This window comes from Ictalurus punctatus, chromosome 17, assembly GCF_001660625.3.
Source record: "Ictalurus punctatus breed USDA103 chromosome 17, Coco_2.0, whole genome shotgun sequence".
In the NCBI taxonomy this organism is placed as follows: domain Eukaryota; kingdom Metazoa; phylum Chordata; class Actinopteri; order Siluriformes; family Ictaluridae; genus Ictalurus; species Ictalurus punctatus.
In genome coordinates, this window is record NC_030432.2 from 14,308,376 (window position 1) to 14,323,242 (window position 14,867).

General features: G+C 37.7%; 1 protein-coding gene across 1 annotated transcript; it reads left to right on the forward strand.

Annotated features, from left to right (window-relative positions):
- The first annotated feature begins 8,640 nt into the window (after window positions 1-8,640).
- Window positions 8,641-14,122, forward strand: LOC108277459 (transmembrane 4 L6 family member 1). Its single transcript, XM_017490232.3, has 6 exons — window positions 8,641-8,812; window positions 10,203-10,397; window positions 10,832-10,900; window positions 11,092-11,246; window positions 11,633-11,819; window positions 13,232-14,122. The coding sequence occupies exons 2-6, from the start codon at window positions 10,221-10,223 to the stop codon at window positions 13,244-13,246; spliced, it is 603 nt and encodes a 200-aa protein (XP_017345721.1). The 5' UTR covers window positions 8,641-8,812; window positions 10,203-10,220; the 3' UTR covers window positions 13,247-14,122.
- The last annotated feature ends 745 nt before the right edge of the window (window positions 14,123-14,867 follow it).

Genomic DNA, 14,867 nt, shown 5'->3' on the forward strand with positions numbered 1-14,867 from the left:
TACGCAGGTACTTGAATCATGGTTTTCTCGTGAGTGTACTGAAGAAAGCTGATAATGAATGTAGTATTCAACAAAGAACAGACAGCAAAGCACCCTTTTAGAGAAATGGGAGCAAAGGCTGTAGTTTAACATGAAAATGTAGTGTAGACAATGCAGTGTCTAAAACAGGAGTGTCAAACTGTCCATATTACACTTAGTCCAGTGTCACGTGGGCCAGACAAAAAAAAAAAAAAAAAAGACCCTTTAACAGACCAGTAACATCAACAACTCTTCTTAAATGTGTTCTTTATTCAGCATTTATCTGAAAGCTACATTCTGAATGCACAATGAAATGAAAGAGATGCACAGATTGTAATTCATTACCAAAATATTATACTTGCTGCTGGCCACTTTAATAGGAATTATTCATGTTCATTCATGCAGTTATCCAATCAGCCAATCATGTGGCAGCAGAGCAGGGCTGTAGATACAGATTGCTGTAGATGCATACAGAAGTAGATACAGGTCAAGAGCATCAGTTAATGTCCATCATTAGATTGGGGGGGGTGATCTCAGTGACTTTGACTGTGCCGGACAGGCTGCTTCGAGTAATTCAGAAACTGCTGATATTCAGGGAGTTTCACACACAACAGTTTCTAGAGAATGCTGAATGGTGCAAAGAACAACCAGTGGGTGGCTGTGGGCGGAAACGCCTTGATGATAGAGGTCAGTGGAGAAATGGCCAGATTGGCTTGAGCTGACTGGAAGCCAATCGTAACTCAACCTCTTTTCAGAACTGTGGTGAGCAGAAAAGCATCTCTAAATGCACATTATACCTGGATGGGAAGATCACATTGTGTTCCACTCCTGTCAGCTAAGAACAGGAATCTGAGGCTACAGTGCGTACAGGCTAAACAAAACTGGACAGTTGAAGACTGGAAAAACATAGTCCAATTTTTGGTTCTAATTCTGTTTTGCCCCCTTGTGGAATAAAACACACTTTAAATTTAATTGCAGTCAACAAGGCAATTTTTATTTAAAACATGGACTCTAATTTCATTTGGTTTGCCAGATTACAACCTTTATTTGGCTGGCCATGTGGTTGACTTGCTGCCTTAAGTGAAATAGGATATTAATGAACTTGGTATCACTGGGATTTTACACTTGGCAATGTGTTAGAGAGCGATCTCTCTCTTTCTTCTCTTCAACCTGGTGGCTTTGTGCCTTCAACTATATTAAATTATTATAAAATATATTAAAAACACTTAGCTCAGTCTGCTTTTTACTGACAAAAGCTGGGTTTGCTGGAGCTGTAAAATATATATATATTTTTCCAAGACATTTATTTTTCATGTCAAAATAATTGTGCTCCTATTCAGAGTCATAGCTACGGCGGGGAAGATTTTGGGTTTGAATCGCTCCGAAATATTTTATGATGCTTCATTATCCATATTCCTGGTGGTTAACAAAGCACACACAGCACAGCTGATTATATATAACAATACATAATGTTTAGTAACTGTTCTGTAACGATGCCCATAAAAGGGCAAAACATTTCAACATAAGAAACATGATTAACCAATCAGAATCAGTTATTTCATAACCCGTGCTAAACATTTCGGCATTCAGCACTTCTTGTAACCAACGCTCATGTAGAAATGCCATGTAGAATGTTTCAAAGGTGAGATAATCATGCAAAGCAAGTGATCCATGTCAGCACAACTGCAGAGTCACAAAATGAAACTTGCATTAAATTGCAATGTTAGATAAAACAGCTTAGAGAGGAACAGCTTAGTGGTTGTGGCTGACCTCTGATCATGTTATCTAAGAGAAATGACTAATAATACAAATCATTTAACATCTCAAAGGCAAACACTTATTTAGGAACAAAAATAAAGAGGTCATCTGATGCAATGCAGAATCACCAACTAAAATCTGATGTTTTACATGATTCATCTCACCTTTGTAGGTATGCTGTTCTCTCTTTTTATCTGAACACTTTAAGTGATTAAGCTGCTTTTTGGCTGTGTTGCAGGCAGTTTTGTCAAGGTGCATTAAAGCTATGAAAGCCAGTGAGAGCAAGGAGGAAGTTTCTATGGTAATACTGGCCAATGCACACAAATCTTGTGCTACTGATGCCCAAAAATAATACTTCTGCATCGATAAATCTGAATGTGGAACTGAATTTACATAGATGCCGATTAAATTACTGTCAATTCAGACTGAGGTCACATTTTCATAGTTTATTATTGGTTGAACCACTTCTGGAAATTCCTTTGAGACATCTCAAACTGATTATATAAGTTTCATAACATTTTAAAATCATATTTATATACCACATTCGATACCACAACCTACTGTATATAACCAGTTTGAGACTTCTCAAAGGAATTTCAAGGAATTCAACCAATAAAAAACAAGTTACCAAAGGCAGTTAAGTCCTGTATAATAAACACTTTCTCAGAAGACTTAGGAGGGTTGATTGAACGTCTGGCAATGAAAAATTCCTAGAACTGTAATGGTCAGAAGAAGAGACTACTTCAGAAAAGAAGTACTTGGAATAGTCAGATATGTTCTGCTCGCTGACCTGTCTTACAGTATTAGAAAGAACATGAACATATGTATTTGATGTGACCTGATCTGGTAATATGATAATAAATGGCTCAAGACATTTTATACAGTGAACCCAATGGTCTGACTTTTTTGAAATGTGTAAATTTCATTGTAAATTCAATTTACACAATTCTTCAAACTTTTAAATGGAATATTTTAGGGATTTTGCCTTGTTTAGCTTGTAGAATTCTTTCTATCTATCTATCTATCTATCTATCTATCTATCTATCTATCTATCTATCTATCTATCTATCTATCTATCGATTGATCGATCGTAGGGCATCAGGATGATCAGACAGATCCTGAGAGCAGAGAGAGTTCTCTTATATAAGCAAGAAATTAAACAGGGATGCTATTATAGGAAATTATGCTGAGGGCTGAAGTGGATTATTTTCCTATAACAGCATCACCCAACGTGCTCCATTTTATAATAATAATCTTTATTTTATAAAGCACCTTTAAAAGCAGCTTCTCAAAGCGCTGTACACAAAATAAGCAGTACACAGAAAATTAAAACATAAAAGTTAATAAGAACAACAACAACCTTAATAATAATAATCAAATAATAAAATTTATTTTATAAAGCACCTTTAAAAGCAGCTTCTCAAAGCGCTGTACACAAAATAAGCAGTACATTGAAAATTTAAACATAAAAGTTAATAAGAACAACAACGTTAATAATAATAATAATAATAATAATAATAATAAAAGAAGACATCAGCAGTCAAATGCAAGTTTAAAAAAGTGTGTCTTAAGTTAAGCTTTAAAAATGCCAAAGGTCTGAGCATCCCTGAGTTCAGGAGGAAGAGAGTTCCAAAGTGAAGGAGCATAGACAGAAAAAGCCCTGTCACCCATAGTTTTTAGCCAGGTTTGTGGAATAGTTAACAGATTACACTGTGAGAAGCGCAGTCTGCAATTTGGGTTGTAAGGGATTAATAAACTAGATAAGTACTGAGGAGCCAAGCTGTGTAATGCCTTGTATGTCAACATTATCATCTTAAAATCGACACGGAACCTGACCGGGAGCCAGTGCAAGGACTCCAGAACAGGGGTAATATGCTCACATTTCCTGGTCCCAGTCAGGATCCTGGTGGCAGAGTTTTGTACATATTGCAGTTTGTTAATTGTGAATTTAGACACTCCGGCTAAAACAGCATTGCAGCGATCCAGCCGAGTGAAAACAAATGAGTTTATGAGCTTTTCAGCCACAGAGAAGTTTAGGATTGGGCGCAGTCTAGCTATATTTCTGAGGTGAAAAATGGATGTTTTAACAGTGCTCTGAACAAAAGAATCAAATGTAAGGCTGATGTCAAAAATTACTCCAAGGTTCTTCACTTTACTTTGGGTCTCTAGAACAGAGCCATCAACAAACAGAGACAGTGAACCAGCTTTGAGAATTTGATGACGGGAACCTATAAGCATAATTTTGGTTTTCCCGCTGTTCAGGCACAGAAAGTTATTATTCATCCATGTTTTTATCTCAGAAATGCAGTCAGAAAGAAAACAAACGTCAAGGTTTTCACCAGATTTTGAGTGAATGTAGATTTGGGTATTGTCAGCATAGAAGTGATAATGGAGGCCGAGCGATCGCAGCAGATGCCCAAGTGGAGATAGATAAATATTGAAAAGTAAAGGGCCTAAAACTGAACCCTGAGGAACACCAGTGAGCACAGAGCTAGTGTCAGACCTATAGCCACCCATAGAAATAAACTGGGAACGGTCAGTAGAATAGGATTTAAACCAGTTTAAAACTGTCCCAGACACACTAAAAACACTTTTAAGTCAGGTAAGTAAAAGACCATGATCCACAGTATCGAAAGCAGCTCTAAGATCAAGAAGATTAAGAACGGATATAGCACCAGAATCAGAGGCCATCAACAAGTCATTGGTAACTTTGACCAATGCCGTTTTAGTACTGTGAAGTTTACGAAAACCTGACTGAAGGGGTTCAAAGAGGTTATTAATTGTAAGATGATTACATAGTTGAGAGGCAAAAACACACTCAAGTATTTTTGCCAAAAACAGATGATTTGAAATGGGACGAATATTGTTAAAATCATCCACGGAAACATTTTCTTTCTTTGGTACAGGTGTAACAGCAGCAGTCTTTAGTATCGCTGGAACAACCCCAGTCTCCAGTGATTCATTTATAATGCTGAGGATAGTAGGGCACCAAACATCGAAGCACGATTTGCCAAAATGCCACAGAAATCTACCTATGACTGTAAGTTTTATATTATTAATAAATGACACATCATAATTTTTAACTGCTTATAGTTAAATTTAACAAACTTTTGCAAAACAAGTTAATTCCTGTTATCACTTATGTTATACCAGCATCTCTTTTTTCTTCTCTCTTTAAATCCATACATATATATATAGACCACTTTCATAAAAGTTAATTAAGTGCCTTCTCTCAGAAACTTCATTATATGAGTGCATTAATATCTAAGCTTGTTTAGCCAGAACTGATGTCAGAGTTGTTGTTAGAGAAAGTTATATAATAATTTTAATATAATAATAAATATTACAGATATAAAAGCTACAAATATGCTAACAATACGAGATTTGGAAACCTTCTTGCGACATACGTTGTGATTGAGTCACAGGCACACGCTACTGAGTCGCAAACAAAACCACACCGCGTCACAGTACCTCGTGTCTTCTGTGGGCTTTAATGAGCAAAACCAGTCATGATGGCGTTGCATTATTTCCCACAAACCAATTTCAAGTAACAAACAAAACAAAACCCAACATAGCGAAGCTATGTTTTTTCAGTATGCGCAGAAGGAGATGATATCGGCTTAATGAATTTGTTTTCTGTTTGGCTCAAAATGACACAATATTAAAAATATTTTTCACTGCTTGCTAAGTTTCGCAAATGAACATGACCAAAATGAACAATATAACAATATAACGGTGAAAGGAACAAAGCTATATATATGTATATATGGGTTAGCTTTAGTCTCCAAGGCTTCTAAAGCAATTTTAAGCTCCTAAGCAACTTGTAGGAACCAGACGATGTAGATGATGAAGCGGAGCCAACTTTGCAAACACGACTTGAGCAGAACGTTTCACAGTGGTAAGTTTTTATTTTGTAACTCTCTCAGATACGGTGTAAATTCTGACACTGGCATGTTGTTTAGTGCAAAACTATGCTGTGTACACAGATGCTGTGTGTACATCATGCAGTATATCTTTAGAAAGCAAAGATACTTGTGATTGGATCGATATAAGCCATTTCAAGATACAGTCACAACGTCTCTGTCAGACCACCGACACACAAACAACCATTTTTTAAAACTGAGGCAACTTAGCAAACTTTAGCTAGCATGTTAGCAGAGGACTACAACTGAGCCAAGTATGCCGTATGATGCAAGGACAGAAGTGCATACATGAAGTCAAACCCTGATGACATATTTCTCTCTAGCATGTTGTTGTTTTAAATGATCAGCCTCTAGATCCTGCTGTTGTATGGTGTCATGCTTGTTTAAGCTGTGTGAGGGGATAGTGCACAATTTTTTTTTATGTACTATCATTTTTTTAAATTATTGTATTTTTTTGATGGTCAAAAGAAACTCTCACCTACCTACTCACTTACATACTCAACACACACACACACACACACACACACACACACACACACACACACACACACTCACTCACTCACTCACTCACTCACACACACACACACACACACACACACACACACACACACACACACACACATAATCACTCATTCTTAATCTTGCACTTTGTTCAGTGTGTTATTTTGATATCTTCTGAGAGCATTTCCTGTATTATATTGTTTTATAATTGCTAATAAGCTAAATGATCTAATATTACCCCTAAAATTTTAACTAAGACAGGGCCCAAAAATGACTCAAGCCCAGGGTCCCCCATCTCCCTAAGTCTGGCCCTGATTGCAGGGTACATTATCCTGCTGAAACAGGCCACTGCCATTAGGGAATATCATTACCATGAAGGGGTGTACTTGACCTGCAACAATGTTTAGATAGGTGGTACGTGTTAAATCAACATCCACATGAATGCCAGGACCCAAGGTTTTGCAGCAAAACATTGCCCAGAGCATCACACTGCATCTGCTGAATGATTAATATTGCTGCCTAATATTTCTTGCTGCCAATACTTCCTGAGGGGACTGTATTAACAACCAGCCCTTGACGGGTGCCATTGTAAGGAGAATCAGTGTTATTCACTTCACCTGCCATTGGTTTTAATGTTATGGCTAATTGGTGCAGTTCCTTCTTTGATGTTATAATAATATATACTGTTCTGGGAAAGCTTTATACTACATTTCGGAGTGTAGCTGTGGAGCATTAGTGAGATAACGACAATGAGTTTTTATTGATCACCTATACACTACAGCACAGTGAAATTTTTTTCTTCACATACTCCAGCATGTCAGGAAGCTGGGATCAGAGCACAGGGTCAGCCAGGATACAGTGCCCCTGGAGCAGAGAGGGTTAAGGACCTTGCTCAAGAGCCCAACAGTGGCAGCACAGTAGTGGTGGGCCTTGAACCCCTGACCTTCCAATCAGTAACCCCAAAGCCCTAACTGCCAAGCCACCACTGCCCCTCGTCATGCACTGACGTCTGGCTAGGGGGCCTGGGGTGCAGTCAGTATACAAAGACATACTATGCCATGAACATAATTGTGCATGCTGACTTTGATTTCTCATTTCAGCTGCTCAGATTAAATATCCTGGATGCATATTCTAGCACTTTCTATTAGAAGGCTGTTATGGTTTTGCCTACAGGTTCAATATAGCCACTCTATTACAAGACATATGAAATGTTTGTCATCCGTCACACATTTTTTAGAAGAGATATGCTCTGAGTGTATCAGTACCTGTCTTCAGTTTACTCCTTTACGTCCACTGCAGAAAGAGTAGCCAAGTAGCATTTTTAGCATTCATACTATATTTAAAAAAGAGTGAAAAACTTCCATCCATCCATCTTCAACCACTTACTCCTTTTCAGGGTCACAGGGGAACCTGGAGCCTATCCCAGCGAGCATAGGGCACAAGGCGGGGTACACCCTGGACAGGGTACCAATCCATTCCAGGGCACAATCACATACACACTCACACACCCATTCATACACTATGGACACTTTACACACGCCAATCAGCCTACCATGCATGTATTTGGACTGGGGGAGGAAACCGGAGTACCCGGAGGAAACCCCCACAGCACAGGGAGAATGTGCAAACTCCACACACACAGAGCCACGGGAATCAAACCCCAACCCTGGCGGTGTGAGGCGAACATGCTAATCACTATAGCATATTAGTGGAGAAATCACAGCTCTGACAAATGCATAAATTAACATAATTTTCAGAAGGTCGACATTTCGGTATTATAAATTCTTTATTCTAATATTTTTGATTTCTATGAGCTGTAAGCCGTAATCATCAAGATTAAGATTAAAACAAAAAAAGGTTTGAAATATTTCACTTTATGTATAAAGTAATGTATAAATGTATATGATATTAAATCTTTTGAGATGCACCCGTACACTAATTATAGTTTTGCAAACATCAGATAACTTCACCTCTGTTTCAGTTGTTGCCTTAACCCTGGATTGCTGAGATGATTTTTGATGTTTCATCAAAAGTTTGAGAAAATAATTATGTAAGGTTGTTTCGGTGCCTTTGCTGCATTACAATAAATTATACAGTATATAGTTATAGAAGTGTTACTGTAGCTATAAGGGCATTTGCTACAGTATATTCTGCCATTGCTGTAAATGTTTTTGAAAATACTGAATACTGTGCCATCTGCTGTGTGGAATTTAGAGATATTTAAAGTGTCATACAGGTTTGAACACAGTATTTTGTTCTATATTAATTCTGAAAAGGAAATGTATATATGCATGCTATAACCTGTATGGATGATCATTCCAGTGTTCATTCCAGTCTAAAGTTTAAACAAACCAGATAATGACCATATATGTATGCAACAACAATTCAGAGATTTCCTCAAACGTGTACGTGTGTGTGTGTGTGTGTGTGTGTGTGTGAAACCAAGGGAGGAAGGAAGAAATCAGCTGTACATGACGGTGCTCCCTATGGTTCCTCATCCTGAGATACTTATGACACCTCTGTCTCTCTGGATTGCTCACACGCTCCTGTTTAGCCAAGCTTGCTCTGTCCACCACATGACATACAGCTAGACACCTATTTCTCTGGTACAGGTAAAGACATCCTTTTCTCTTATTCAGTGCGCTTGAAATCCTTCAGTGTCACTTCTTGAGTGATCTTGGCATTACATTTTTAAGTGTTTCATCCTCTTTTAGCACACTTTAAGTAGACAATTATGCATGCTGCAGGTGCAGGGTGTTTGGTGTTGTGATGCAATAAAGATGTTTTAGTACTTCTGTGCTGAAAGGTCAGCTTTTATAAAACAGCTGTTTTGAATACTATCAGATGTCCTGATGTGATTTAAAAATCAAACTGTGTAAGCGTTTTCTTCTTTTAACAGTAGCCAACAGAGTAAAAATTGTAACCAACTCCATGCTAGAAATGTATATGATAAACCTACATACTTGCCTGGTGGTTTCGCAAAACCTTGTGAATGTCACCGCAGCCGAATTCTGGAAACTGACGAAAAATTCAGTTTTGACCAAAGCTGAGTTTTACTTCCAATAATATATTTCTCTACTTTACGAAAGCAAAAATGTTTTAGCAAAATCACAAGGAAATGTTTTTATTTAATTTGCTTCCTAACCTTGAATTGGCTATCTGCCTGAACAGATCATGTTGTGCAAGAAGCCAGTTTAACAAATGCAGCGGTAAATGCAGTCATACTGCCTAAAGGTGTCTAAAACCTTGGTGATTTTCTAACCAAGAAATGGATATAAACCTAATCAGTTCAGTTTGTGATCAGTTACTGACTATCAAATTGTCCATAATGCACCTGCACCATCACTTCATGAAAAGACATAACAAAACACTGATGTTAGAGTGAACAGAGATGAGTCACGTGAGGAGATAATGAAGAGACACGTGTTTATATGCTGCGAGTGAATTTTACCTCAGATGATGAAACAGACTGATGTGGATGATGCTGATAATCAAAGTGATTGAAACTCATTTCCCACTGTAAACTTAAAAGTCTTTAAAATGTCACAATAATGCTTAGGTTATAAATTAAAAGGAAGGTGGGGCATCTTTCAATGGAATAGGAATGAAATCTCTGAATGCAAATGAGGAAAAAAAAGCATATAGTTTTCAGAACTATTGTATACAGTATGTTATAGAAAACATCAAAAACCTGAAGGGTATTCCAGACATATGCTAAAATCTGACCTGAAAATATTCACCTTTAACCCCTGTGTACTGTTCAGGGCAAAAGTAACCCATGCAATCTTTCTTTTTTTTCTTTTTAGTTGTTAAAAAAATATGTAACAATGCAATTGTAAACCCTACACCCCCACTGTATATACTTATACAATGTAGTTTTCGCCTAATCACTAAAACATGCATTTATGTGAGACATATGAATGTGCCGTAAGCACAGATGTTTGTAAAATCTGGGACATTTGTGTGAGTCTTGGTTTCAAGGTTTTGCTCATGTCTATCCAGGTTCACTGCATTGTAAAGATGTGTTCCATCTGCGGCTTGAAATATCTGCCTGTGGTCATGATTCTTCTGGCAGTAGTGAGCACGCTGGCCAACCTGCTCCTGCTTTTCCCTGGACTCACTTATAAATACCTGTTTGAAAATCATGTCACTCCAGAGGCCACATGGTGCACAGGAATATGGGCTTCTGGATTTGTAGTAAGTGCTGTTCAGTTGTGTTTTTAAAATAATGCATTGTTCACTCAAGTTTAAAAAAAGTTTATTTTGTGGGACCTTAAAAGCTACAGTACTGTATCTCAGAATAGAAATGATAGTTTTGTATCCACAGTCCAAGAGCATTTAGCCATTCTTATTCCTATAACATCACATGCTGAGCAGACATACATCTGTGTGTGGTAGTTTATGCATCTAGTGCATGACCTATTTATCTTGTGATAGCTCTGTCTCTAATTGGTAAGCCTTCTTTTTAAAACCAGACTGTGTGTGTTTTTGTGTGTGTGTGTGTGTGTGTGTGTGTGTGTGTGTGTGTGTGTGTGTGTGTGTGTGTGTGTGTGTGTGTGTGTGTGTGTGTGTGCGCGTGTGTGTGCGCGTGTGTGTGTGTGTGTGCTTTTGTGCGTGTTTATTTTTGTCAGGTGCTTGTGGCGGTTCGTGGCTTTGCATCCAATGATACAAAAACAGGATGTTGTCAGTTCCAAGCTGATGTGAGTTGTGTGCATTTTTTAAAATCATACTTTAATTTGACACATTGAATTTGACTTTCTGAGACTACATTGGCAAACTGCAATGTATAAATCAATGGAAACTTTGACTGGCTCTGTTCATTGTATAAGCAGAATTCACTCAATGCATCATTTCAACACAAAATGCTGACCTGGCAGTTTCATTTTCCCAGATGCTGTGTCAGATAGTCTACTCATGTGTGGCTGTGGTTGGAGCTGGCCTCTGTTTCCTGTTCAATTGTACAGGACTAACAAAAGGACCACTATGTCTGCACAATGGAACTGAGGGTCTGCAGTGGAAGAGACCCCTCAGACTTATGAATCTGGAGTAAGTCTCTATATGGTTCCTTCTATTCTTATATACTGGAAGTTAGACAAAGCTGATGAGTCAGTTAATTTTTATACTTTGCGTATTTTATGACAAGTATTTTAAAGGGAAGGGTCATTTTTAGCACAAGAGGCAAGGGTTCATAGTAGTGTGGGATGTGGGATTTTCCCCCCATAATGTTCGAATTAAAATGGAAGTTTTTAGCACTTCCCCTTCGAGTGTAATGACACAGCTAGACCAAGCATGTGAGTGTGACAAGAGTGTGAGCTGTGTAAGTAAAGCATGTGTGTGTGTGTGTGTGTGTGTGTGTGTGTGTGTGTGTGTGTGTGTGTGTGAATGTGAGTTATGCAAGTGCTTACATTTATGTTTGTGTGATTTTTTTTTAGTGCAACAAGTTACCTGTATGAGCCAGAGAGATGGGCCTCTGCCTGTGAGGAGCCTCGTAATGTTGTGGTGTGGAACATTGTTCTCTTCTCTACTATCATGGCTGTCAATGGACTTCAGGGTGTATTCTGTGTTGTGCAGATCCTCAATGCTGTACATGGTGTGATATTTGGACCTAGTAAGAACAAGGTAAAGTTAATTTTGCTATTCTGGTGTATGCAAGTAGTATAGAGAAGCAAACTGGGGGGGGGGGGGGGGGATTGGGGCACATACAAATGTCTGAAGTTGTATCTCTACTTAGTAATAAATCTTAAAAATAGTAGATGTTATGAAACATTATTCAAATGAGATATGTGGCAACCATTCACAATTCACAGCCATCCCTCGCCACTATGTGTTGTATGTGTTGGCTATTGACACAGTAGCTGTGAAGAAATTATGGGGGTGTAATGACACTCTCCACAGCTGTTTGCAATGAACAAATCAAACAAAAGCAATTGAAATAGTTCAACACAACGAATGCTTCAAGTGGTTCAACTGAAAATGCAACATATAATGACTTCTCCAGTTTCAAAATTAATCAACCCCCTTGAATAGAATCCCTCACAACAGCACAAATATTCAAAACAGGTGTTGTTTCAAGCACACCTGATACAACCAATCAAGGGCTTAATTAGTTGCACCAGGTGTGCTTGAGCTGGAACACATGAAGTACCTGAACTGGCTAGGGAGGAAAATATATTAAATACCTGGATGGGGCAGAAAAAGGAAGCTATCAACAGCTGCAACCAGATTTCTGAAAGGCAGGTTGTGAAAAACCCTCGAGTGACTGCAAAAGACCTGCAGCAAGACTTGGTGACAACAGACACTGAGGTTTCAGTGAGCACAGCTCTCGGGCTACTTTGCATCCTCTGGCACTAGAAACCTACAGTGTTTGGAAGGCAAGATGGATTCATTGAAGTATCAGGAAATCCTAGGAGAAAACGTCATGCCGTCTGTGAGGAAGCTGAAGCATGGGCATCACTGGACTTTGGCATACCTCAAATTCCACCAAGGCTTGGTTGCAGAGAAAGTCCTGATAGATTCTACAGAGCCATCACAGTCATGTGATGAACCCCATAGTTGAACCCCATAGAAAATCTCTTATGGGATTTGAAGAAGGTGGTTGCAGCACGCAAACCCAAGAATATTACTGAACTGGAGGCCATTACTCATGAGGAATGGAACACTGGAACACTGCCAGAAGCTGGTGTATGGCTATGCATCTCATTTGCAGCAGATCATAAATGGGTGCTCTACTAAGTAATAAAGATGCTTGCCAAGAAAGGGTTGAATAATTTTGAAACTGGAGAAGTCATCATAAGTTGCATTTTCAGTTGAATTTGAGGAAACCACTTCATTGTGTTGAACTATTTCAATTGCTTTTGTTTGATTTGTTAATTGCAAACAGTTGAAAGTCTGTAAATTTTGACAATAAACCCAATTTGCAATGGGGTTGAATCATTTTGATCGCAACTGTAGATGATAAAGTAATGGAAATAGTAAATAAGATAATAAGTAATTATTGTCACAGCATTAAACAATTTTCCATTTTTTCTTAGGTTGTTCATGCTTAAAGAACACAAGGACTGATTTAATCCCTAAAACAGATTAAATGCACCTTCACTTTTCTATGGATGTAGTGTCTACACAATCACGATGGATAATTCCTGTATCCAGAATTGTGGAGATAGACTCAGCCCTTTTTTGCTGGGTCAGTCCTGTTCTCTCTGCTCTCAGGGTGCAACCCAGGACACAACACCAGTTTAGAAGAGCTCAGCATTTACATTTCCTATGTATTTCTTTGATATTGAATGTTCTGTTTTCAGTACATAAATATCACTGATTCAGTACTTCAGTATCTCCAGTCCAGTGTAGATAAAATACAGTGCCACATGTGCAGGAAAATGAAAGGAAATTAAGCTTACAATTCTTCACCAAAAGCAAAAATGATTTTTCTTGTTTTCACCAGCCGAAAATGGTTTAAGCTGAACTTTATGTTTTACTGTTACAATACACAAGAGGTCACTAGCTGCACTCTCAATATTTTTACTCAAGACAAGGTTGGAGAAAGCAGAAGCAAAAAATATTTATCAATGAAACATTGTGTAAGGTTTTTCAACAGGGATCTCAATTAGCACAGAAAGTAGAAATCTATGTGTATGCACTGCATATTGTTCTAAAATTGTATGTATGGGAGTGTGTGTTTACTTATGAATGTAAAGTATTTAATTATGGCATAAATTTCTATGTTGTGATTTTGATTATGTTATTCATATTATGTTATTTATATTTATGCTCACATAGATGCACAGTATATTAATGCAGTACTAATCTGGACATTATATTATATGATTTAAGTTGTATTTAACATAAGTATTTAATATGAACTAATGTCGTATGTATGTACATAACAGTTTTGTCCAGAAATATTAATAAAGATATTTACAGAATAAAATATTATATTAATTTTTTTCTAATTTCAGTTTGTTACTTTTATCTGCTCCACAAAAATGCCTCAGCAAATTTGTAAACATTGGCAAATAATGTCAATGTTTACAAAGAGTATAACTGTATTCTAAGAATGCATTGTAATAATGATCGAAATGCTTGAGCAATATATGTTCTAAATGCATAAACAGATGAATGAAAATGAATCTATAAAGAAACGTATTACTTATAATGGTTAAGTAATCGGCATCATCACATCACACTGCATCATGATTTGCCATAATGTCAGCACAAGCTATGACGTAAGCAGACAAGGGAAACTGTGCATTTTGATTCAGTTATTCTGCATTACATACTTAAGGAGAGCTCAAAGATTAAGAGATGATTTGCATAAACTATTAAATGTGATGATGTCAAACCCTATAAATTACTTGACAATAAATGGATTAATAGTGCAGAAGAACTACTATATGGCCAAAGGTTTGAGGTTAGACACAAACAGTTTACAGGTGGTAGGCAATTAAGGTCACAGTTACAATAACTTAGGACACTAAAAAGACCTTTCTACTGACTCTGAAAAACACCAGAAGAAAGATGTCTAGGGTTCCTGCTCACCTGCATGAACATGCCATAAACCTGCTGCAGGGAGGCATGAGGACTGCAGATGTGTCCAGAGCAATACACTGCAATGTCTGTAATGTAAGATGCCTAAGACAGTGCTACAGGGAGACAGGAAGGACAGCTGAT

Excerpts from the sequence above, each read along its gene's own strand:
- LOC108277459 (XM_017490232.3), top strand. The coding sequence starts at position 10,221 with ATGTGTTCCATCTGCGGCTTGAAATATCTGCCTGTGGTCATGATTCTT. Across the intron at positions 10,901-11,091 it reads GTTGTCAGTTCCAAGCTGAT|ATGCTGTGTCAGATAGTCTA; the intron begins GTGAGTTGTGTG and ends TCATTTTCCCAG. Across the intron at positions 11,247-11,632 it reads CTCAGACTTATGAATCTGGA|TGCAACAAGTTACCTGTATG; the intron begins GTAAGTCTCTAT and ends ATTTTTTTTTAG.